Source organism: Scophthalmus maximus, chromosome 18 (assembly GCF_022379125.1).
Source record: "Scophthalmus maximus strain ysfricsl-2021 chromosome 18, ASM2237912v1, whole genome shotgun sequence".
Classification (NCBI taxonomy): domain Eukaryota; kingdom Metazoa; phylum Chordata; class Actinopteri; order Pleuronectiformes; family Scophthalmidae; genus Scophthalmus; species Scophthalmus maximus.
Window position 1 is genome coordinate 16,565,017 of NC_061532.1, and position 22,841 is coordinate 16,587,857.

The 22,841-nt window shown below is 46.6% G+C and overlaps 1 protein-coding gene across 2 annotated transcripts in view; it reads left to right on the forward strand.

Moving 5' to 3' along the window:
* Positions 1-6,013: 6,013 nt before the first annotated feature.
* The window catches only part of jag2b (jagged canonical Notch ligand 2b), a 43,290-nt gene continuing 26,462 nt past the window's right edge, over positions 6,014-22,841 (forward strand). For both annotated transcript variants that reach the window (XM_035617945.2, XM_047328713.1), the window contains exons 1-2: positions 6,014-6,510; positions 7,281-7,607. In XM_035617945.2, coding sequence (XP_035473838.2) covers positions 6,442-6,510; positions 7,281-7,607 — 396 coding nt within the window. In that variant the 5' untranslated portion in view covers positions 6,014-6,441. The remainder of the gene's footprint in view (positions 6,511-7,280; positions 7,608-22,841) is intronic.

A 22,841-nucleotide genomic window follows, 5' to 3' on the forward strand; every position in this document is an offset into this window, starting at 1 on the left:
TCTGTGGGGGTTCATCCTCTGGGCATCATGAACGTCTGCACGAAATTGAACGGCAATCCATATTGTTGAGTCTGGAAGTGGTGGAGCAACAGACCGACCGACTGAAACTCATCTGTGACTAAATCTTTACGCTCTGCTCTTAAAATATTAAAACTTTTCGTTTGTATAAGCGCATGTCAGTGGTGTGGGTCTAAACTCCGTCCCACGACGGACTGCAGGATGAATCTCCCGATCCGATCAAGCGATCCATCACTCCTTCCCTTCTTTCGTTTGTTTTATCTACAGTACCTTTTTTTTTCCGCCATAATCACTACAAGATGTTCTCTGCCCTCCACTCTGGAGCGATTAGGTCGCGACCTCGGATTAACCTGGCGTCCTGGTTTGAGGAAGAGCAGAGGAGGAGGAGGAGGAGGAGGAGGAGGAGGAGGAGGGGGGACTGGATCTAACTGATAAAACAGTCCCGGACAGGAACCAGGTGAATACCGACGCAAACTCCTTCAGGTTTTAAGGGGCTAACATGGCGCTGACCATAGGGGTCTTGTTGCTCCTCGTGCAGCCTTATCAGTGACGTGTATTAACGAGGCCCTGGGCCGGGATGGTTTAGAGTAAGTCTCCCTCTAGGTACCTCCACATGTGGAGAGAGGCAAATGAGAAAAAATCCACCACGCTGACGGGAGAGAAATCTAGTGAACAACACACAACCTCGTAGCCTCTTCAATCATATCCTTCAGTCAGTGATGTGTAGTAGGATCAGGTTGATCGGTGCATCATGGAGTCATGTCTCAGGCGGCAGGCAGCAAAAAGGGGGCAATGGTTTCGGTTCGACGGGCTCTTGGAGGCAGCGCTTCAGACTCCCGGTCACGGTCGGAGATGCCATCGCGAACTGAAAAGGTGTCATGTTGCTGTCGTGTGTGTGTGTGTGTCTGTCTGTGTGTGTGTGTGTGTGTGTGTGTGCGTGTGTGCGTGTGTGCGTGTGTGCGTGCGTGCGTGCGTGCGTGCGTGCGTGCGTGCGTGCGTGCGTGCGTGCGTGTGTCAACTGTCTGAAAGGTTAAACCAGGACTGCCACTGCAAGAGTGTGAACAAGAAAAGCAAGATATGAGCTACTATGAAGTGTCATCGACTGGCCCGACTGGTTGACGCCGTAACCGGGTTTTTCCACTGTGAACCGCTCCTCCGTGTGTGCAGTTTGCGGGCGACTTGTTTCCCCGTTGGCCCCGTGTCTCACTGAAACCAAACTGTGCACATCTTCCTGACGGTTTAAACGAAATTGTCACTCACGCTCCCCTCCCCTCCCCAACAGCAACCCCCCCGGTCGCACGGGGCCGGCTCGGCACGTACGAGAGCGCCGGTACGCGGATGACCTCAGTGCAATCCGGCCCCCGCCGGCTTCCCCATTCCTTTCCTCCACAGATTTAGGGATTTCTACAATGGCTGAAAACTAAATTCACTCAACCTTCCTTTTCGCTCTACTTGTGACAGACGTGAGCTATGCACACATCTTTCCTGTGGGGAAGGAGGCGTGTTTCCATCCGAACCGCCGATGCCCGATGTCTCGATTTTGTGGAAAGTGCAAAATAACCGCGACATCCTCACTTCGCGCGTGTCCATGGACTTCCCTCTCTCTCTCCGTCTCCGTCTCCTCCTCCACATGTTCAATTTGACTCTACGTCATCGGAGGGAACAAAGGGAATACTGTCAGCGCCGCACGTTGAATCTCTTTAATTGCGTCTGGGTTAAAGCCAAGGACAAAAATGTCCCAGTACCAGATACGGAGTTTGATTGACGCACGGCCGCTTAGAGCAAAGTGTGAGAGGAGTTGAAGCGAAACACAGGGAGTCCCCAACAACTCTTGTTTTTACATCGACCTTTTATTCCTTCCATGTGACATATGAAGATTATTCCTGGTCTTTTCAAAAGGCATCTAACCTTCCACGCCTGTCCATCTCTGCACAGATGAGAACTCTGATGCACAAATTCGTTGTTCACCAATTATAATTCCTGTTGTTGGGGCTTTTCAAACACGCGTGCGACAAAGCGGTATTGCTATTATAGTATGTTTTACGCGATGCTCATCATTGGATCATTTCTGTTGAAGACAGGAAACAAGCTCGGTCCATGACGCTGAACCCGAGAGGTCACTAATCGAGATCATCAATTATTAAGACACCCCCCCCCCCCCCCCTTCAAAAGAGAAATGTTTAAATTAATCCTCGGGGGAAATAAACTGTTATTGAACTCCGGTGTTTACCCGCGGTCAGAGGCCTCAACGTGTTCCTTCATCCGCGCTGCGGAAAAAAAAACGTACAGATCCACGCGGTTCTCACTGAATATTTAGAATTCGGTATCCTGCGGTTTAACCGTTGGAGGAAGACACAATTCCAAATTTAAAAAAACCCTCTTCTTCAAAGACTCCAGCAAATGGGCTTCGTCTCAGTAGCTGGTGTGGCGAGATATTCGTTATAGCTCGATGAAAAACTGTGTCTCAACATTGACCCACGCCGTCACCATCAACGCCCCCCCCCCCCCAAACCCCACCACACGCACAGACACACACACACGCACACACACAGGCACACACACACACACACACACGCACACACACACACACACACACACACACACGCATCCCCAAAAGATGCTCAGAGATAAAAGGGAGTCGACCCGTCAGCCGTATGTACAGAGACCGGAGATCTGAGAGGGGGAAAAAAAGCCATGAAAAATGGATGAGAGAAGAAATCCACTTCACCTCCCCCCTGGAGGCTGGCGAACCCCCCACAGTGCTCCCACTCATAATCCCCTCTCCTCCTGCACACACACTCTCATCTCTCTCTCTCTCTCTGTGCCTCACACACACACACACACACACACACACTCCTCTCTCTCTCTGTTCCTCACACACACACACACACACACACACACACTCTCCTCTCTCTCTCTGTGCCTCACACACACCCATGTATACGTGTGTGTGTGTATGCAAACAGGAAGACAGGGTAGGAACACACCACCCGAGGCCCCTTTAGTTGTCGTTGTATTCAGGAGATACTTTGATTTGCTGCTGTGTCGGATAAATATTTGTCTTTTATGACATACCCAATATCGTCCATTTGGTAAATGTTTTAACCGTCTGCAATTTTACATTAGAATTTTAATTATTAACATCAAATCATTACGAATATTTGTATGTTTTATTGATTAGCTTCTTGTGCAAAGGCTCAATGTGTCCGTGACCTCTCGACCTTGAAGAGACGCTTAACAAATCTCATTGGTCCCGATCTCAATGGAGACCAGGCTCATATAGGGGACGCGATATGGTCCTAAAATGCTTGTACAAAGGGAACGCCTCATTAGGAAGGCAAAAACACCAGGTTTTCAATTTTATGGGGATGGAAATAAAAAAATAAATAGATTCAGCACAAGAAACTAGTCATCGGGGCAAAGGGAGGGAACGCAGGGCCGACCAGCGTCTGGTCGGCACCAGATGGGAATCATAAACGGAAAGCGGGGATTTTTTTGGTGTGCCAAATGAAATGGCAATCCATCCATTGGCTGTCAAGACATTTCACTCAAGAGTACAAATTTGAACCTCAGTATGGCCCCGGGGGAAAGGTCACGAAGATGATTTCATTGCGGTTCATTACGGCACCAGGAATATCTGCACATGACAATCCATCCAGGGGGTTGTGGAGATATTCCGGTCCGGGGCAAAGTTGTGGAATTGACCGATGGACCTATCATGTCAACGTCCCCCCCCCCCCGGGGGGGAGAGAGGCTAAAGACCCCATGTGTGACACTCAGACACGGTCCCCTCGCCACCCGAGGCCCTTTACAAGGTGCGAGCCGACTCGAGGCACTCGCATGCACTTGTGACAGCGTGTGAAATGTTCCAGTCGCGGCGGCGGCGGCGGCGGCTCTGGCTATCGGCGAGCCTCCCCTTTCGAGGGCCTATCTCACGGACTGGCAGTCGCCTGATGAGAAGGAGACAGAGACATGGAGGGGGCAGGAGGTGGAGGAGGGAGGGAGGGAGGGAGGCCGGCCGCCGTCACACACACACTTTGATTGGCAGCTTCTCTTGTCTTGTTGGGCTTGTCACGCGGCGAGTGAGGTGGCGTGGTACGTTTCTCCTACACGTCAGCAGGGATGTTGGAGAAAAACTAGGTCTTGCTGTCAAGAGAGTCAAGTGCTGCCCGCTGACTCTTCCCAGTTCATAAGTGAAATGTTTGGCATTGACATTACATTGATGATCTTAAAACACTCTCTAATGTCTGCAGTTGACATTAACTGCAACCGGAACTTGTTACATAAAGACAGTCAGAGGTGCAATTATACTTTTTGCCGCTGACGCTGGCTCTATGTGAAGGTTTTTGATGGTGCTTCTGTTTTTTTCCATTATGATGTTAAGGAACTAATAACCATACTAATTTTGATAATGGCGTCGCAGTCAAACAATATTTAGTCAGCGCATGGCAAACATATTTTGGCATGGTTGTGAAAAGAAAAGTGTGTGAATGATCATTAGATTGAAGGATAAAGCCTGGAAAGTGTTGTGTTACCACGTACAGGATAATGGTGTCACCCACCACATCCACACTAATACAGAAACAGGCATATGAGGCAGAAAAACTTAACCGGTCTCTGTGTTTTTGTCGACTTCCGTCCAATTACGACAAAACTACAAGCACACAGACCCTTTTTTCTGTGTTTTCACATGTTGTGAAAGTGTCGGGCGTAGCTTCACATCTACCAGCACACTGACAACTTGTCATTCACGTATACTTTTCATTTCAGGCTGCACCTCCGGTTGCATTACCTCAAAAAAAATGTTGCTGCGATGAGGAGAACGCGTTGGCCTCCGTCACGGCTCTCGAACTTAAATTGTTTGCACCCACCCAGCCCCCCAAATCCTTCTTTGGCCATTTATCAACAAGGACAACAGTCACCTGATCGTGCTTGTCAGCTGTATGTGCCTCGTGTTGGCGCAGCTGCAGGTTACAGCGGAGAATATATCTAAACGGGTAAGAGCACGAGAGTACAACGTACAAAAAAAAAAGCTGCGTTAAGTGTGAAATACACAGACACGTCTAGATCCATGTCGTCTCTAACAGATTCCGAGGACATCCACGTGTGAACAACTTCAAAGAGGGGCACTGCAACGTACCCTAATATTACTTTTTGAAAAATATTTATGCATCAGAGAATAGGTGAGTCAACTGGTGAGTGGTGCTTGCAGCAGACAGTAGAGGGCGCTCTCAACTTCTGCAATGGATGGGATTCTCTGGGCTACTTCAAAAAAGAAAACTCTTAATAGACAGAAACAGGTTATTAAAAACAATTTTTTTTCGACAGTGTGATTAAAATACATGTATATCAATATCCCTCGCACATGAGGCCAAACCAGATTTTGCCAGTTTTTTTTTTGAAACATCATTATAATGAAAAAAGCAAATAGATTAATAATTGGAAATGCCAGAAGAAAAGAGAAAATCCACTCCAACACGTTGAGAGGCAATCCACAGCACAAACATCTCCATATATACTGTTCATTTAATGTAGAGCACGATCACGGTGTCTGATCACATGTCAATCACCAGAAATGAATCCAATGAAAGTTTTTGCTGATCATCTCCATCGAAATACGCATTTGGATGAAAAGACTCATCCATCTTTATCTTTGTGCTAAATCTAGACTGTGACTGCGTTCATTACAGGTCCTCGTTGATTCTATGTATTTTAAATGACAGCCACTGCTCGTGATAATATCTTCGGGGGGGGGCGTTTAATTAAAGTCGACCCCCTTTGCTTTTGTTTGCTAATGCGGTTTTGTCCAAATGGAGCTCAATGGGAACCCGGGATGATTCAAGTTTTTTGGGGAGGAGGAAGAGGAGGAGGAGGAGGAGGGAGGGTGGTTGGTTGGTGGTGGGGGCCATTATACTATTGTCCGCCCCCTTTAATCCGGTTGGCTCAGAGACTGCCCGCAGGCCAATTTGTAAGTGGTTTGCGGAGCTGCCAATCAAATCAGACATCCTCTCCTCAGGCTGTGGCCGCGGAACATCTCAGTTGCCGTGTGGAGAGATTTGACGGAGGGATCCTCCGGTGCATGGACCGTCGCTGCGCTGCAACCTCTCTCTCTCTCCCTCTCTCTCTCTCCCTCCCCACCTCACACACACACACACACACACACTTACGCACACGCATGTTAAATGCCTCCTCGGTGAAATCCGGACGCGCGGAGAAAACAAACGCATGTGATATATATATATATATATAAATACATATATATATATATATTATTTTTCTCCCTTTATTTTTTTCTCCTCCTCCTTCCCTTCTCTGGGGTTGGGTTTGCATGTCAGGAGCGCAGGAGCCAGTCGCCGGCTCCGCGGCTGTTTGTCTGCCCCTCGTCGCGTCCCTCGCCCCATGTCGCGCTGATCGGTCGGAGGCATGTGGAACCGCACCAGGATTAGGAACCGCTTCCCGGCTCTGTGCCTGCTGTTGGCGCTATGGACCGAGGTAAGGTCGGCGGCTCCCTCTCTCCCCCTCTCTCTCCGTCTCACACCCACATTCAGGTCGATGGGATTCTTTTTTTTGTTGTTGATGCTGCTCCGTGTTTTAAAATGATCAACGTCAAAAGTTGGTGGGCGTGGGGCGGATTTTCATTTTTTGCTGGCCCATCTCATATATATATATATATATATTTATATATATATATATTTATATATATTCATATTCGCATCACATTAATCGATAATTGAAGAATTACGCAGCCCGTCAGTTGTGCGGGGAGCATGTGATCGTGATGTTTCCATGACAGGGGGGTTGAAGTCGGGAGGAGGAGGAGGAGGAGGAGGAGGTGTTGATGATACGGAGCTTTTAGGCTTTTTTTACACAACATGTTTGCAACGTTCAAAACCCCGTGCGTCTTCGTCCTCCTCCTCCTCCTCCTCGTCCTCCTCCTCCTTATTATTATTATTATTATTATTATTATTATCATCCGGACGATTCGAGGCCGAAGTGAACAAGTTGCAAGTTGCATTCGGATCAATTGGCCCGTTCACGTGCTCCGTTCATGATGCAGCACATTGGCACATTTGTCCCCTTCGACGTTGGCGTCAGGCGCCGTTTGGACACTTGTCGCCACCTTTTACGCACCGATTGAAGCGGCCGAGTCCCACTCCGCTGCCGCCGCCGCCTGTTTTACCCATTGACCTATATACACACACACACACACACACATATATATATGTGCATACAATTCAAATGTTGGTCCCCTTTCCTGGCAGGTGTCCCGGTCCACCGGCTACTTCGAGCTGCAGCTGATCTCCGTGCAGAACGTGAACGGCGAGCTGGCGGACGGCGAGTGCTGCGACGGCGCGCGCAGCTCCGCGGACCTGCGCTGCACGCGCGACGAGTGCGACACGTACGTCAAGGTGTGCCTGAAGGAGTACCAGGTGGAGGTGGCCCCCGGCGGCCCCTGCACGTTCGGCGCCGGCGCGACGCCAGTGCTCGGCGGGAATATGATTTCGTTCGCCAAGGGCGCCAGGGGCAACGCGCATAGTCGCGTCGACGAGGCCGGCAAGGTTGTGATCCCCTTCCAGTTCGCGTGGCCGGTGAGTGGGACGATTTTTCTTCTTCTTCTTGTTTCCTGCAGAAGCCTCGTTTAGAATTATGGAGGGAGGGGGGGGGGTTGAATGGTCACTTTGTGGTGCACGTGAACACAAACCAAGGGGAGCAGGTCATCCAACCCTTTAATGAATGGATGATGAGCCCCTCTCCCCATGGTCCACTACATCGGCCACTGACATGGATACAAAGTTCACCCTCTCGAAATAACACTCGGATTAGTTTGATTGTTTGGTAAATCACCTTGAAGGCATTGATCAAATATACCTAAACCACAAGGCGATGTCAACAAATGTCCTCTATTAGTCTGGCCAACAGTAAGAAGAAACCCACAAAATATTGAGTTCACTAAGAGTAAATGAGTATGAAGTAGCAAATCCTCCCACTTGAGAACGTGGAGGCATGAAAATTGCTTTTCGTTCTTGAAAATGACTCAACTGCCCTGTCGACCCTCTCGTTGAGTGACTAATCAATTGATTGACTGATATTTTAGTGTCTGTGCAGTGGAACGATTGACGAAAAGAACCGTAAGAAGTAGCAGTTGTACTCGTATCCAAACTGAACTGCAAGCTCAATGAATCAAACTGTCAAATTTGACCATAGCGCCTCCATGACTTGGTCCCGTGCACGTGGCTCTGCGGAGAGGATAGACCTCATTAAAATGTTAGGGGGTGGCTGGTGTTGTATCTTCGCCGCATCCTTGTCCTTATGAGAATTGACACATCGCGGCTAAATGATTGCACGCTTCGCCGGGATCCGATTGCAGCTACAGTGGTACACGGTGTCGTCTGGGTCATCTTTTAAAGTCGCCCCCTGATATATGAGGGCTGGCTTTGTTCCAATCCGCCAGCTTGCACCTGCCAGCGCCATGATCGGGTAATTAGACGGGGGGGGGAAATGCTTTTGATATGTAGACCCTGGAGGGGGGAACTCTGTAGAAATGGTTTTGAAGGCCGTTGACTTCCAAACGTGACACTTTCTCACTTCTTATTCATGAGGTTAGTTTTTTGTCGCTGTACAATCCGTCCAGGGGAAATTCGGTTTCAAGTTTCACTCCGGCTTCTGAGACTGGTCCACGTTGCCTGCCGCTGTCAATTTAGTTTTTTGGACGATCAAGGGAAGTACCAAAAGTTGACTCTTCCGTGGAAATAGGTGGCTTATGGTCTAGAACTTTTGAGCAGGCGTACGAGTTTGGCTTGTGTTATATTGGCGGCCACAGCCCGGCGGTTTGGACGGACGCTCCAATTAATTCTCCAACATAATCATGAGTGAGTGACATTACGGTGCGAGTGTGAAGGGTGTGTTGCAGCAGAAGTGTACGACGCCCCGGGGCAGTGGTTCGGTGTGTGTGTGTGTGTGTGTGTGTGTGTGTGTGTGTGTGTACTGCTGAATGGTTTTGATACCCCCACCCCCACCACCCAGCACCCCACTGCTTCCACTCCTGCTGTGGGTGCCAGGTGGCCCCTGGAGGCCCCTGGCAATTAATCTCGTTTTACAGCGGATGAGTGCTAGCTGACGGATTGGGGCGTGTGAATAAGGTGTGCAGGCAGAGAGAGAGAGAAAAAAAAAAAATATGCTAAGCACTTGTACCGTAGAGCAGAACACACTGTTGGCTCTTTGTTTGAGAGGCGTGCACTTCCAGTTTGGATCCCTTTTAGCTTTTGTTCCTTCTCAATTTGAATGACGATGTTGTAAATCGCTTCAGACTGTGTGATGTAATGTTTGTTGGAGTTGTCGTGATATTGCTAAATGTTGTTGTCTCAGATTTTCAAGGGAGTTGTGATGGGACAAAGACTTTCATTAGGAATGGAAGGGCTGCAGCGCCGCCCAGCATATGTGCGCGATTGGTTGATTTAATCTCGACCTGCAACTGGGAACGTGACGACTGGCATTTTTGAGTAGTGCCAGCTTTGTAGTTGTCATGGGAATCTTCACGTAGAGACGTAGAAACATTTTCAAGAATGTGATTCCACAATTCAGCGAGAAAATAAACAGCCGATTCATTGAGAATCAAATAACCCTCATTCGCCACGCGAGATTAGGCGATGAGCGGAGGATGGTGATGTGAGTATTTGCTGGCATTTGATTATAGGTCAGATCAAACAAGACATTTGTCGTTTATGAAAAAGCAATCCTCACATGATTAGTTGCATGCAGACCCATTTTGAGGAAAACCTTGAGCTCCTTTTACTTCAAACTGAGCAGTGAAAAGTTTGAAGACAAAAACTAAATTCTGTTGAAATGTGATGAAACTTGTTTCCCATACTAGGTGATGATCAGCAGCTCGCCGTGTGTTAGTACTGTGAAAAGGAGGGACAAAAAACACGTTTCTGCCGCCTTCTGTGTTGAAGGCATCGTGTGTTTGATTCAGGCTCCAGCCCTTTTGTGTATTTAATGATTTCAGGGTTTCCTGCAGCGTATTGCTTCGGTGAATGAACAACCGCCCTTCACTGAGGTCTTTTAAGCTTCAGGGGGGAAAATGGCAAAGGTGCGATTTTCACACTGTAAAGGCCATATATTTAATGAGGGCGGCCATTGTTCAGAGTCCACCATCAGGTGCAGGGTGGCGGCGGCGGTGATTAGGGGCCACATTCACCACCTGAGCAAACCAATTTTCCCGTGGCCAACCGTGGGTATTTTCGAAAAGCCACCGCAGAAACATCTCACCGTCACCTACCGTGTGAAGCACGAGGGGCTCGCTTACTCGAAGCACTTAGTGACACCTCGAGGCAGAGGTGAAGAGGGCTATTCTGGTGTGTTGTCTCCCCCTGTGAAGTGGCCCGGGCTGATAACGGCGCACTATTCCCGTGCCAGATGTCACAGCAGGCCTGCGGGGGGTCACTGGCCGCGGCGTTGTCGCTTTCCTCGCTGGAGAAACAAAGATGCAGTGTACTATTGGCTTTGTCATCTGGCCGCATGCCCATGGAAACCAATGAGGGCTGCACTATTCTGTCATCCCCAACCCAGCATCCGACACAATCTGAAAATGAAAGTGGAGTATGAATTATTCCGAATGGAAATTAGTTTTTTTGGTGTCATGTATTGGGAATGGGGAAAAAAAAGCCTGCAAGGGGTGTGATTTTTCTGATGTGGGCTAATTAATGTGATCCATCATCGAGTCCTGAGACGTGCAGTCTACATTGTATCGTTCCTCTGAAAAAAAGCTGACACGATTATGGCATGATAATTATGGAATGCCATGCGTGGCGTCCTCGTCTGTGCAAGTGAGTACAAGCTTTGGGGGGTTGGAAGTTGAGGAGAGAATTTCACTTGACATTTTCACAAAAATCTGCGGCTGCGCAAATCAAACAAAGTGTTAAACGTTCCCGGCGTCCGCGCAGATTAATACCGAGCCATTTCCTACAAAATTGGACGTTTAAAAAAAAAAAAAAAAAGCAGTATAACAGAGTATTTTAACCCCAGCGAGAGAGGGACTGCAGTTTTATTGAGTTCAAACAATGTACCTCGTCGAGTATTTAGAGTTTCCTGACGGGAGACGTTGCTAACAGCGTGCTAGCTGTTCTACATCATCATACTTTTCTCCCCCCTCTTGCCTTCTTTGAAAGCATGCTACGGTTTTTAAGGGACAGTCAAACATTTTCATCGACTGTTTCTTTCGGTGACGAGAGAAAATTAAATCCCTTTTGTCGTTTTCTGCTCTATGAGGATTAGCATTAACGCGGAGAGCTAGAGCCAGAGCTAGCTCGGCCCTCGCTAACGTGTCGGCCACGCTAGCGACTCCTCTGAGGCTCAGCAGTGCTTTTATCCAAATGCTAACATCACCATGCTAACACGCTCACTCAGTCAATGCTGACGCTACAATGTTTAGCAGGTACAATATGAACCGTGTTCAGTTTAGCATGTTAACATTTGTGACCAGTATTTGTGACCAATATTTTGACGTTTGACTTTTAAGCCGCTAAATGCTCCAGTATGTTCACGCGATGGCCTGTGAATCATCTGCTGTGTGTTGCGGAGCAGCTTGTGAACAGTGTGTCACTGCAATGGAGGTTTTGGGCCGAAAAACTGCCATGGCCAGAAACAACGGCCATCAGAAGCTGTTTTCAGACAATTGACTATAATTCCCCGGTGACGTTTTCCGGACATTTTTGCGAGGGGGCTCTGATTGCGGCAGATTTGGGCGTTCATTCTCTGTAGGTTCGTCACTACGAGCAACTCTTTGTTTTTCCCATTGGACACTTAAAGAAATGGCATTCATATCAAAGTCGATCAGCTTGCCTTTGCCGAAGCATTGTCGACGCGTACCTTTCTTTGGGCATCAAACATTGACGCTGATCCGGCAGCCAGCCGACCCAAGTTAAGGCCTCGCTTCGGCCTCGTCTGATTGAGTTTCCATTTTCTTTTCCCCCGCCGTGTGTGCACTTCAGACTAGAGAGAGAGAGAGAGAGAGAGAGAGACTTGTCTTACATCCATTTGATCGCTAATGAAATTTGCCGGTGGAATTTCTCCGCCACTCTCTCTTGCCCCCCCCCCCCCCCCCCCCAGCTACATCAGCCGGACGTCCGTTTCGACGTGAGCCGGCCTGTAACTGTATCTGCTCTCAACCTGGATTTGTATTAGACCTCCGGTTGTCACGGAGCTCGTGAATGGACGTGTGCAGACCGTGCAACCTCATCAAGAAGCGTAATTGTTGCTTTGGAAGCTTTGGAAGTCGAGGGCGTTTCCACACCCCGTTCCTGTCAAATAGAACCCCTCAGATCAGTGGGTTGCGTGTGTTGCTGGTTTTGTTCGATCTGCACCTCGTACTCTCCTTCGGCGGGCAGTCGGTCTCAGCAGTGGGCGGCACAGACGATCTCATGCAAATTTAGACACGTTAATCTGCACGGACCTGCTGAGAATCGCTTTCTTTTTTTCTTGGCACAAACTCAAACTATGTGAATGGTTTTGGCTCGCAGCTCTGGCCAATGCATACGGTGTGTCACACGCATAGTGTTGCTGTCAAAATTCTTTTTTGTGCGACTGTCAAGCATTGACATGTGCATCTTTTCTTTTAGTCTAGAAAAAGGGGGTATTAAGGTTGTCTCTCAGCGACGGAATCTTTGGGACCACCCAGGTCAATCTGACGTATTTTACTGTTAGCATTTACGCCCTTTAATTCTGAGGTATCAGAATATGTTTTAATTCAATGCTTGTTCTCCATTCTGGCTTTCTTACATTCATTGCTCCACAAGATCGTGGATCAGCATCCAACCGTGATCGGACTGTTTGGTTGGATGTGCATCAGGGGCTCGGTATACTCAAACTAGTTCATACCATGTGTTGTTTGATCACGTCTGAAGGCAAATGTCTGCATGGCTGCCACACTTGGAGGCAGATCCAACAGCGAGCAGTCAAATGCATCCACGTTATTTATTTTTAGAACGCATAACTGCTCCTACGTGTCCACACAGCTCCAGAGTTTTCGGGCACCTAAAACAGAGCCCATAATACAACTCCGGGGCTTCGTTGTAGTATGGACGGGCAGAAACAGAAACTTTGAAACGATGAGAGAGGCACCCACATTCATTACCTGAAGGCAACACTTTGTGAACACTTTATGTAGTTTTCTGTAAGTGAGCAACCGACTGCAGAGAAGACGGTCTGCATCCTGCACATGCTCAGTGTACGTGAGTGGTCGCGTGATACCGGTGTGTTAGTATGGACGGGGATTTCTCTTTATAGCTCATCTGGAGATCGTCTTCGTCTTAAAACGAAAACCTACTAATGGATGTAGCCAAAGACTCCTCCAGGCTGCATCACTCGTCCTCCCTGATACCTCAGTCTCAACGCAGTTAATCATATAAAAGACACTTTCTAAACTCTGTTGTACAATCCATAATGACTACTGAAGTATTTGAGTGAAGAGTGACAAGAGAACTAGAGAGAAGTTCCTATCCAACTTTCAAAAGGTTATGCAGCCTGACAGCTGCATCCCACAGTTGAAACTGTGTGTGTGTGTGTGTGTGTGTGTGTGTGTGTGTGTGTGTGTGTGTGTGTGTGTGTGTGTGTGTGTGTGTGTGTGTGTGTGTGTGTGTGTGTGTGTGTGTGTGTGTGTGTGTGTGTGTGTGTGTGTGTGTGTGTGTGTGTGTGTGTGTGTGTGTGTGTGTGTGTGTGTGGGAGGTTTAGGGTTTCAGACGCTGATGACAATTGAGCATTTAGCATTAGTACACTGACCCCTTAACTCTCAACCCATTATCAGAGAGGGAAGCTCAGTGACTGGCATATGATGACTTGTAAACGGTCGTGTGGCTTAAAAGGATGAGTCGCTCGGACAAAATGTTCTTCACAGCGGCGCGTTGGCTATGTTCATGTTTTCTTTTGGGATACACGTTAATTTGTATGGCAGGGATAAATCCTCCTTCAGTATCAACCCTCAAAAAACCCCTGCAAACTGTAACAAAAAACCACCTACAGCATCTTTTATTGTAGGTGTTTATGTCCTTGGGGATTTGACTGAATTGTGGACATTTTCAGGATTGCGTATCAAGTCAGCGGTCTTCGCTTCTTTTCCACTGTTGTTTCTGGTCGTCTTCCATGCGAACGCTCGCAGTTTGTACTGATGAGAAAACAAGAAGATGTGGAGGAGGAGGAGGGGGGAATCAGGATGGGGACACTTGACAGATATGGTGTACTGGTTAATATTGGGAAGAAGTAGGACAGAGGCTTATGTGGAAACGCTTTGACTTTAAACATTAGCTGTATGCCCCCCCCCCCCCCCCCCCCCCCCCTCCCTCCCTCCCCTCCCTACTGCAGTTACAGCGGCCGCTATATTTCGGATGCACACACTCACCGAGCCAAAGGCTAACGGAGGCGGCCACGCTTAGCCACACCTGATACGGTACCTTGTCAGAGCCGTTGCTAGGAGACGGCTACATAGGCCTCTAGTAAACAATTATCCTCCCTCCCTCCCTCCCTCCCTCCCCCGTCCTCCCAGTGTGTCTATAGTGGAAAGACACTCACGCGAGTCACTCACCTGTGATTCGGCTCGGGCCGCGTATTGATTATGTTATTTACCCAGTCGTGCTGAACTCCCGAGGTCAAAGGGCAGCTTTTCACCGAGAGATTTAAGTGCACATTTTCACCGCCTCTGTCTTTTTTATATGCTGCAATTAAGGCGGTTTGCTCTTGTAGTAAAATCCAAAAATATCCTGTTACACACACAAACACACACACAGGTTTATATATAACAGACGGTGGGTTTTCGTTCCACGTCCGCGCCGCTGCTTCATGGGAAAATCTGTCCACTGATGCGAGCTTGATCCGCTGTGGGTCTCCACGAGTCCACCTCAAACCTCAGCCCTAAGATTTTGTTTGGTTGCTATCGGTTTCACGAGTCTGCATCACTTTGATATCATCGTTTTTTTAGGCTATTTGTATTGTTTGGGAATTCTTGCTCTTAAGGCAAGGCAAGGTATTACAGTAATACATCGATGCCGTCTTCAATCTTTCCTCCTCATCTGTATCATACGGGATCCGTGGTGTTTCTGAATAACACTCTGGTTATATATCGGTGTGCTTGTCAAAGCGGTACAAGTTTTGGAAGGGACGTCCAGGAAGATCGAGATCACTCCACAGTTTGGGGGGAAAGCTATCATCCCACAGTAGATTGGTCAATCTCCAACAACAACTTGGCTAGTGCTGTATTTTTTTTTTTTAGAAGAACTGTAGTGATGGACGCATCAGGAGATGAAAAGCCAACCTTGAAATGTCATGAGTTTTCTATTTCTGCCGCCTGGCTATCATCATCATCATCATCTGCACACAGTAGATACTGTACAGCCCAGTTTGAAGAAGTAGTGCCCCACTTAAGCATCACATTCCAAATCATTCTATAGCGCTTAAACTAGATTATTAGATCTCAGGCTTAGTTTCATTTTTACCGCAAGTGGTTTATATTTAATCTCTCAAATTTATGTTTCATACATCAGGCATAAAACTCAACTTTCTAGTTTCCTTATTTCGAGTCATCATTGTTTAAGCTCTATGTTCTTGATTACCCTTTGTATTCTACGCGGCTTTATTGGACTCATTTATAGCCTGATTCAGTTTTGACTTCCTTAACAAACACACAATGGACTCTGATTTGCACACATCACATAAAGGTAATGAAATTTTTTAAAAGCTAAGGTTTATTTACTTTGCAAATTTAGTAGCGCCTTCACGTGTAACCCCAGACTTTGAGATTTCATTTAAGCGTCAGTGAGATAAGGACGAGCTGTAAGTATTCCTTCTCAGCAAGCCCTGCAGAAAGCCGTGTCAACGGAACTCTGAGCGACTATGTTCTTGATATTAGACGGATCTAATAGCAGGGGATTTTCTCCACCAGCGTGTATGAGCAGGAAGTGATATGGTTTAGTCAGTTTTGAACAATTAGGTTGTTTTTATTTCTTTTTTGGGGTTGGGTCAGTGAACCAGCTGTTTTGTTAAGGAAGCATCTCAGTACTCGCTCGGAGCAGTGTCAGTGTTCAGCCCGGTAGATTTAGAGTTCTTCAGTGACTTTTCTGCTAATTTTGGACGAAGTTCTGTCTGGGCCAAAACGCACCAGTTTCCCTCCGGTGCTGTCCTCCTTACCTAGTTAACTTGCAACGCTGTTAGTCCCAACTTTATCACAAAGTTGATTCATATCAGCTGTCAATATCAGCTGTTTAAGGAGTCTGGCTTCCTTATTCTCTTCTCTGGCTTCCAATTAAATCTGTCTGTCAAGGTGACTGAAACGTTGCAATGATGGTGCTTTGTCTCTGATTTGAAATGGAGCTGCACCCGTCATGTCGCCAACAAGTCCTTGCCTTAATAAATACAATGGAAGAGTTCCCAACCTGTGGCCACAATGTATGGAAATACACTCATCATTTATGTTTAGGTTGGTTGCCACCGCAAACCACTGCTCGGGGGACTAGCCCGCCCAATGGACCGGGTGGCTTCATCGTTTTTGAATGTTCAAAACCAACATTCAAATCGGCTGTGGGTGTCATGGAGACCTTTGCATGTTCAAAGTTGGGTGTTTACTGGTTGCTACGATTAAAATCGTCTGTCTCTGCACTTGTTTCCTTTTTGATCGCGAAGACCTTGGGTAAAGATTCTGTGAGGCAGCCACTCACTGCACTAAGTCTGGCATCGGAATGGCAAGCAGCTTGTCACGTTTCACGATAAATGTGCATTTTGTTCTCGTTATTTTTGAGAAATCATTGGACGTAGAAGTTAAGATGTTCCCCCCCTCCAACGTATTCCTTCTTTTGTACACAACAATTCTTTGTATTGAAAGAGAACTGCATGTCCTGTCTGATATAGCAAAAGCGGTAAGCACCAGAGTCCTTTTGTTGTGTTATGATGTTACATGTATTCCTGTGGGTGAAGTCGTCAGCATGTTTAAAGACGCCTGCCCGAGTAACCTCTGGAGCCTGAACTCGTGTGACACATCCTCCACAATATCTCTGAGGCCAGCTTGATACTCTGTTATTTTTGTTTCCTTGAGTCAAGTATGTGGGGAACATTTTGGCACATTTTTTGGAGCATTGCATGACTTTCCTTAAATAGATAATAGACCATGAAGAGCTGACAGGAAGAGAGACTTGGAAAGACAGAAGGCGACTGCCAGACTCACACCAACATCTGCATGTCCAAGTTTGAAACTGATAAAACTTAAAACATAATGTTACATTTCTTTTGTGGCCCTTGGTTTGTTTGCGAGGAAATCTGCTTGTTTACTTTGCTGCACAATGGAAGATAAGTTGATGTCAAGAGCAGCGTGTGAACATGTGTATTAACTTAAAAGATGCATATTGGCTGCTGTCATGAACTGGAAGTTAATGGGAATTGTAGTATTTAAGAAGTAAAAAAAAAAAAAAAAAGCCCCTACCACAAATAATTACTCAAATTCATGGAAAAATTAAGGAAGAATTTATTCAGCTGTAGCCTGACAGTAAATAAAGTACCGTCAAATTCAATGCCTGAATCATGCAACTACATCTCAGGTGTAACTTTCAACAACTCCAACATAGGCCGTGTACCACGCAGATATGCATAACAGTTGTGTAGTTGTGTGTCTCTGCGTGTGCCTATTTCCGTCGCCGCTCTGCATTTATTCCTCTGTTTTAAATCCGTGTGCGTGTTGCTGTGGCCCACCGCATCCCCTGCCTCTTGTTAAATGAATGGTGTGCAGGTGCTGGAGGCTCCTTGCGGGGGTAATTAAAGCGTGTCATTACATGGGCAGTTAAATTGTCACTTTACTGTTGAACCGGTTTGAAATGACAATGGGGGCTCAGCCGGAGGCAGGACTGTATTGCTCTGCAGTCGGGCGCCCTGCTGATTTTGGATCAGGAATTAGCCCGTTAATATTTCTGAAGCATTTCTATTGGCGTAATAGCTTCTCGGGACTTCTCGGGGCAAATTAACACCTGAGGAAGGCATTCTCAAACAACTGAGAGTCCACGAGAATTGAGGTTGAACCCGCCTGTTTGAAAATCTTAAGTCGTTTGACGCATGATGGTAAAAAGTGTTATCGCACGTTATTATTGTGACTTCTTGCCTTGTTTTTTGATATAAGATGCATGAATTCATCACCACATTTATGTGCTTTTTGCTCAACTGACGCTTTCATCAATCCTGCAAGAAATTGAGTTCAGTTTAGTGTTTTAGTTTGAATGTTAAAACACGAGTTAACTCTGTTCCTGTCTCGTCAGTGTCACATCTCTCATAAGTGTTTAACTGTTAACTACAGGATGTCAACTCTTGACATATCTGTGTTTCGCATGCAAAGTCATTTAGTTTTTAAAATTTCATTTCATGCAAATGGGCATGTGTCGGTGTTTGTTTTACGTGTTGCATACTCTTGGATCATGCTGGTTAATTAGCACCGGGAGGGGAGGGGTTTCTTGTATTGGAAGTGCATGGGTAATGACCCTGTTGGCATAGTAGCAGCATGCTCAATGGGATGTGTGTGTGTGTGTGGGTGTGTGTGCACAGCCAGTATACACCAGCCAGCCAAATGCCTTGCCATCAGTGCGACATCTCTTGGCACGCGACTCTGGCAAGCAAACTGTGTGCAGAGCTCGCAGCCCTCTCCCTGCCTACCCAGCAGAGATGTGACTGTCTGTAACCTGCTCCCACATCCACACATGTACAGTTGTGATGGTGTAAAATGTTGTATGTAATTTTTTTTTGCATCAGTGTGAGTTTGTACTTGGTGTTTGTTGGGAAAAGGAGTCACTGGCAGGAGAGTGGGAAAATTATCACTTTGGTTAGCTGAGTGGTCAATTCAAGCAGATTCTTAACTAGGAACTGTTTCAATATCAAATCGGTAGCTACAATGGTGAAATTGTGTCAATGTATTAAACTAAACTAGACTGCGTTGCTTTTTACCTTTTGTCTGTTTATTGTTATTATGAGCAAAAATGATTCATTGAGAAATTGGCTGATTAATAATTAAAATAACTGTTAGTTACAAAAAAGTGTCAAAGAAATGTCACCTTGGCCTCTGAAAAAAACTGATCGGCAGACATTTTACTGACTAAATTGTCAATAAAACAATGATTTATACAACAATAATCAATTTAACAGAATTTGCTCACCGTAAGGTCGTCTTACAAAAAGTGGTCACAATGACCTGTGTTAATATGAAAACTGCTGTTTTTAGTGATGTGTGTTTGGATGGAATTCTGAGGTCCAACTTGAGTATTTTTGAATAATGATTAAAAATTGCATAAGAATAATGGTCTTTCATGTCAGAGTACTAAAATACAATTCTTAAACTGCAAATGTTGCAAGGGGTTGGCATTGTTTCTGCGGCACAGGTGGAAGCGAAACTGGTCAGATAAGGTTCCAGGACTTATTCCAAGATTAAATGTTGATAATTTTGAGTCGACTTATACAAGATTGTTAAGCTCCGGTTTTGTTTGGCTAGAATCCCGGGAATAGCAAAGTATAGCAATGTTCAGTACGGATGTCAGAAAACGGTCCAAACCCATCCAACTTGTAATTCTCGGCCTTTGGCATTTTTGAGTTGATTAACGGATTCATTTTATTGGACCATCTTTCATTTGATTATTCCTCATATTGAGGGATCGGCTTTCCATTTATCCCCATTAAGAGTGATGGAGTACCGCTGTCATTCATCCGTAGTTTTACCATTCATTTTTAAGACCAGTGTTCAGAGAAGGTAGATGCTTTTGTGTCCAGTGGTCCTTCATCTTCAGCAGAGACGCCACAGCTTTATGCCCTTGCTGGAACAGCATAGACTCAGCCCTAGTAAAACCAAAAGCTGGGATTGACATCACAGATTAATGAAGATTACATGCAGTGATTACTGGCCACGGGATGAATCGTGATGACCTCATGTCCCATCAGAAGGCAATAAATCAGGAGATGTCAGTGGAGGAGCTGGGAACAGGAAGGTGGACATTCAGGTCACCTCTCAATGACATGGGGAAACAGAAATGGGAGGACTGCTCTGTGAATTTTTTCAGTTACTGCATGAGAGGCACAGAAAAACCCTAAACTGAGACCGAATTTCAGATCCCAACTTTCCCAGAGGGAGAAAATGGTCAATCAAACCTCAGTCCCTCGAAGCAGATGCACCCCTCCATTGATCGCGAACTGTTGCCAGGCTGGGATCTCGCATGGGATTACACACCAGGCCTGGATCTCACATTCCTAGTTTTCTTCTGATGCAAACACGCACATCGCCCCACATGCAGAGGGGATGACCCCTCTTTTGAAAAAGAAGCGTGCAGATCCGATGCTTAGTGACCCCAACCTGCCCCGGCTTCCACTTCCCACTGCCACCTCTCTCTGTTCCCTGTAGATTTTCATTTCAATGGCCACCTTCCAATCGCCCATCCACCCCCTTCATCTGGCGTGGGAACCTACACCTGTGGCTCTCCCCAGACATTTCCACCGTCCCATCTTCTGCCTTCACAAGAATGGCCTTTTGTTTTGACTCAATTGACTCTACCTGGATTCAATTTAAGAATGAAGGTTTGGTCCATTTTGTGACATGTGATGCAAAGATGGTGCTTGAGTGTTACATCATTTTGAGGAAACACAGATTCACTTAGTATATGACACATAAGCATCCTTTTTTTCACTATGCCCCCCCCCCCCCCCGCCCCTTTTTGACTTGAAAACTAGGATTTCTCCCAGTAAATCCTCTAATCCATTTGGACCAGGTTAGGGTTTGGAGATTTGACTGACAGAGGATTCTTTGTAGTCAATGATGAAGCATCTTACATTTTGAAATCTGTTTGACATGTGTTGAGTTGACAAAAAGGGCAGGTTGATAAAAATTAGGTCGTGTTCAGAATTGTAAGTCTAGGATTCTTACGAGAACCAGAGGCTGCTGATTACATTTTTTTTTACTTCAGCCATGCAACTGTCCTGCCCAGGCTCAGTTGCACACATGCTGACACTAATTGTCCTCGTGCTGACTGTGTCTCTTCATGGACAATGGATTTGATTGGGATGGGGGTGAGTTACGGTGTTGGGACAAGGGTCTTTGTTCAGTAGCCTTTCCCCCTTCCCTCCCCCACTCCTCCCCTTTATCCCCCTGCCCATCCACCTATCTTGTTCCAACCATTTGGGCAGCTGTCACTTAATCCAGCTAATCACAGACTGGGATGGTCTGTGGGAAACCAGACTAGTCCGTGGCTTTGCTCAAGCCCAACACACACTGACTGAGGGGGACTATTTAACCCCACATTTACAACATGTCGGCATGCAAGCATGCCTGGCTTTTGGGTAAACCCAAAAAGGTCACGGTCGGAAAAAGGCCACCAGTCCTTTCTTTGGTCTTTGACGAGATTTGTCTGCAACACTTGCATAGTCTCACGGTACAGGCAGGCATCACCCCAGGACCGACATCTCCAGTCATTGAGGCATGCACTGCCACTTGTCGTTCCCCTTGTGTGCGTTGGCATACGCACACACCCACTCACATGCTCAGTCTGGGGCAGCCAGCCCACCCTATTGTGGTGGGGGGAGGGGAGATGGGTGGAAAGGTCAGAAGCCGAGCTACATGTCGTGGGATGATCCACGTTCATGTCAAATAATCCATCTTTGAGGCTGCATCTGTTGTGTGTCTACGGTTGGACGGGTCGGCAGAGCTTCCGGCAGCAGCAGCATCGGCCGCCATCAAGACTGGCTGCCGTTGCCTTCACCCCAAGACTCTCTTTTACCCCTTCTCTTCTAACTGTAGTTTTTCCTCTCAACCACCTCTTCTACCCCAGTCTCGTTTTGGCTTCTCATGTCTTGCCAGCAGCTACGGTCTCATGCAGCTGGACCACCCGCTGACCAAACTCTGACCCAAGCCCTTTAGCTCACCTCTATCCCATCATCTTCCATTCCCTTCCCCTGTCACCCGTGGTCTTCCACAATAACACTCCCCTCCCCGTCCTCCCGCCACCACCCACAGCCAGACAAGCCTACTTAATCCCACAGCCCAGCAGCAACCAGCCTACCAGCTTGTTGGTCCCCCAGATCAACAACACACACACACACACACACACACACACACACACACACCCTCTCTGTGATTTCTCTCATTTCAAGCCCCCCCAATACATCCCCAATGCTTTTATTTCTGCCACCCTCCCAGACAACGTCCCGTTGATGACTTTACAGTAGAGGTCACAGCAGTCACACTGGCTACTACAACTGTGACGTAATGAATGCTATTTAGGTCAGCTGGTTGCCTAGCAGTGTGCAGAACCAGCTAGATTACTCCTGTGATGCTGGTTAGCTCGGTTAGTTTCCGTGTGTGTGTGTGTGTGTGTGATGTTTACTCAGACCATGGAGATGTGCAAATAGCTCAGGTTAAAGAATTTTATATTTTGTGTGTTTCATGAAACAATATCCCAACATGCATTGTGTCAATTAAATCAAAATATATAATTTTGGATCACTTGAATACTTGATATATTACTAAATATACTGCATTTAACTGGTGCTAGTTTCTCAAATGGGACTATTTGATGCTTTGGTTTGTCTCTTATGATAATGAATTGAATCTTTTTGAGTTTAAGACGCTTGGTCAATTAAGCAATTCATTTAAATGTTACCGGAGTTTTTAGGGAATTGTGATGGACATTTTTCAACTTTTTCTTATATTATCTCGACCAAATAATCGACTCATCAATAATGCAAACAATTAGTTCCTGCCTTAGGAGCCATCCCATTCTGACAGAGTTCAATGGGACGTCTTCAACGGTCCAAAACAAATGTCGACTTTG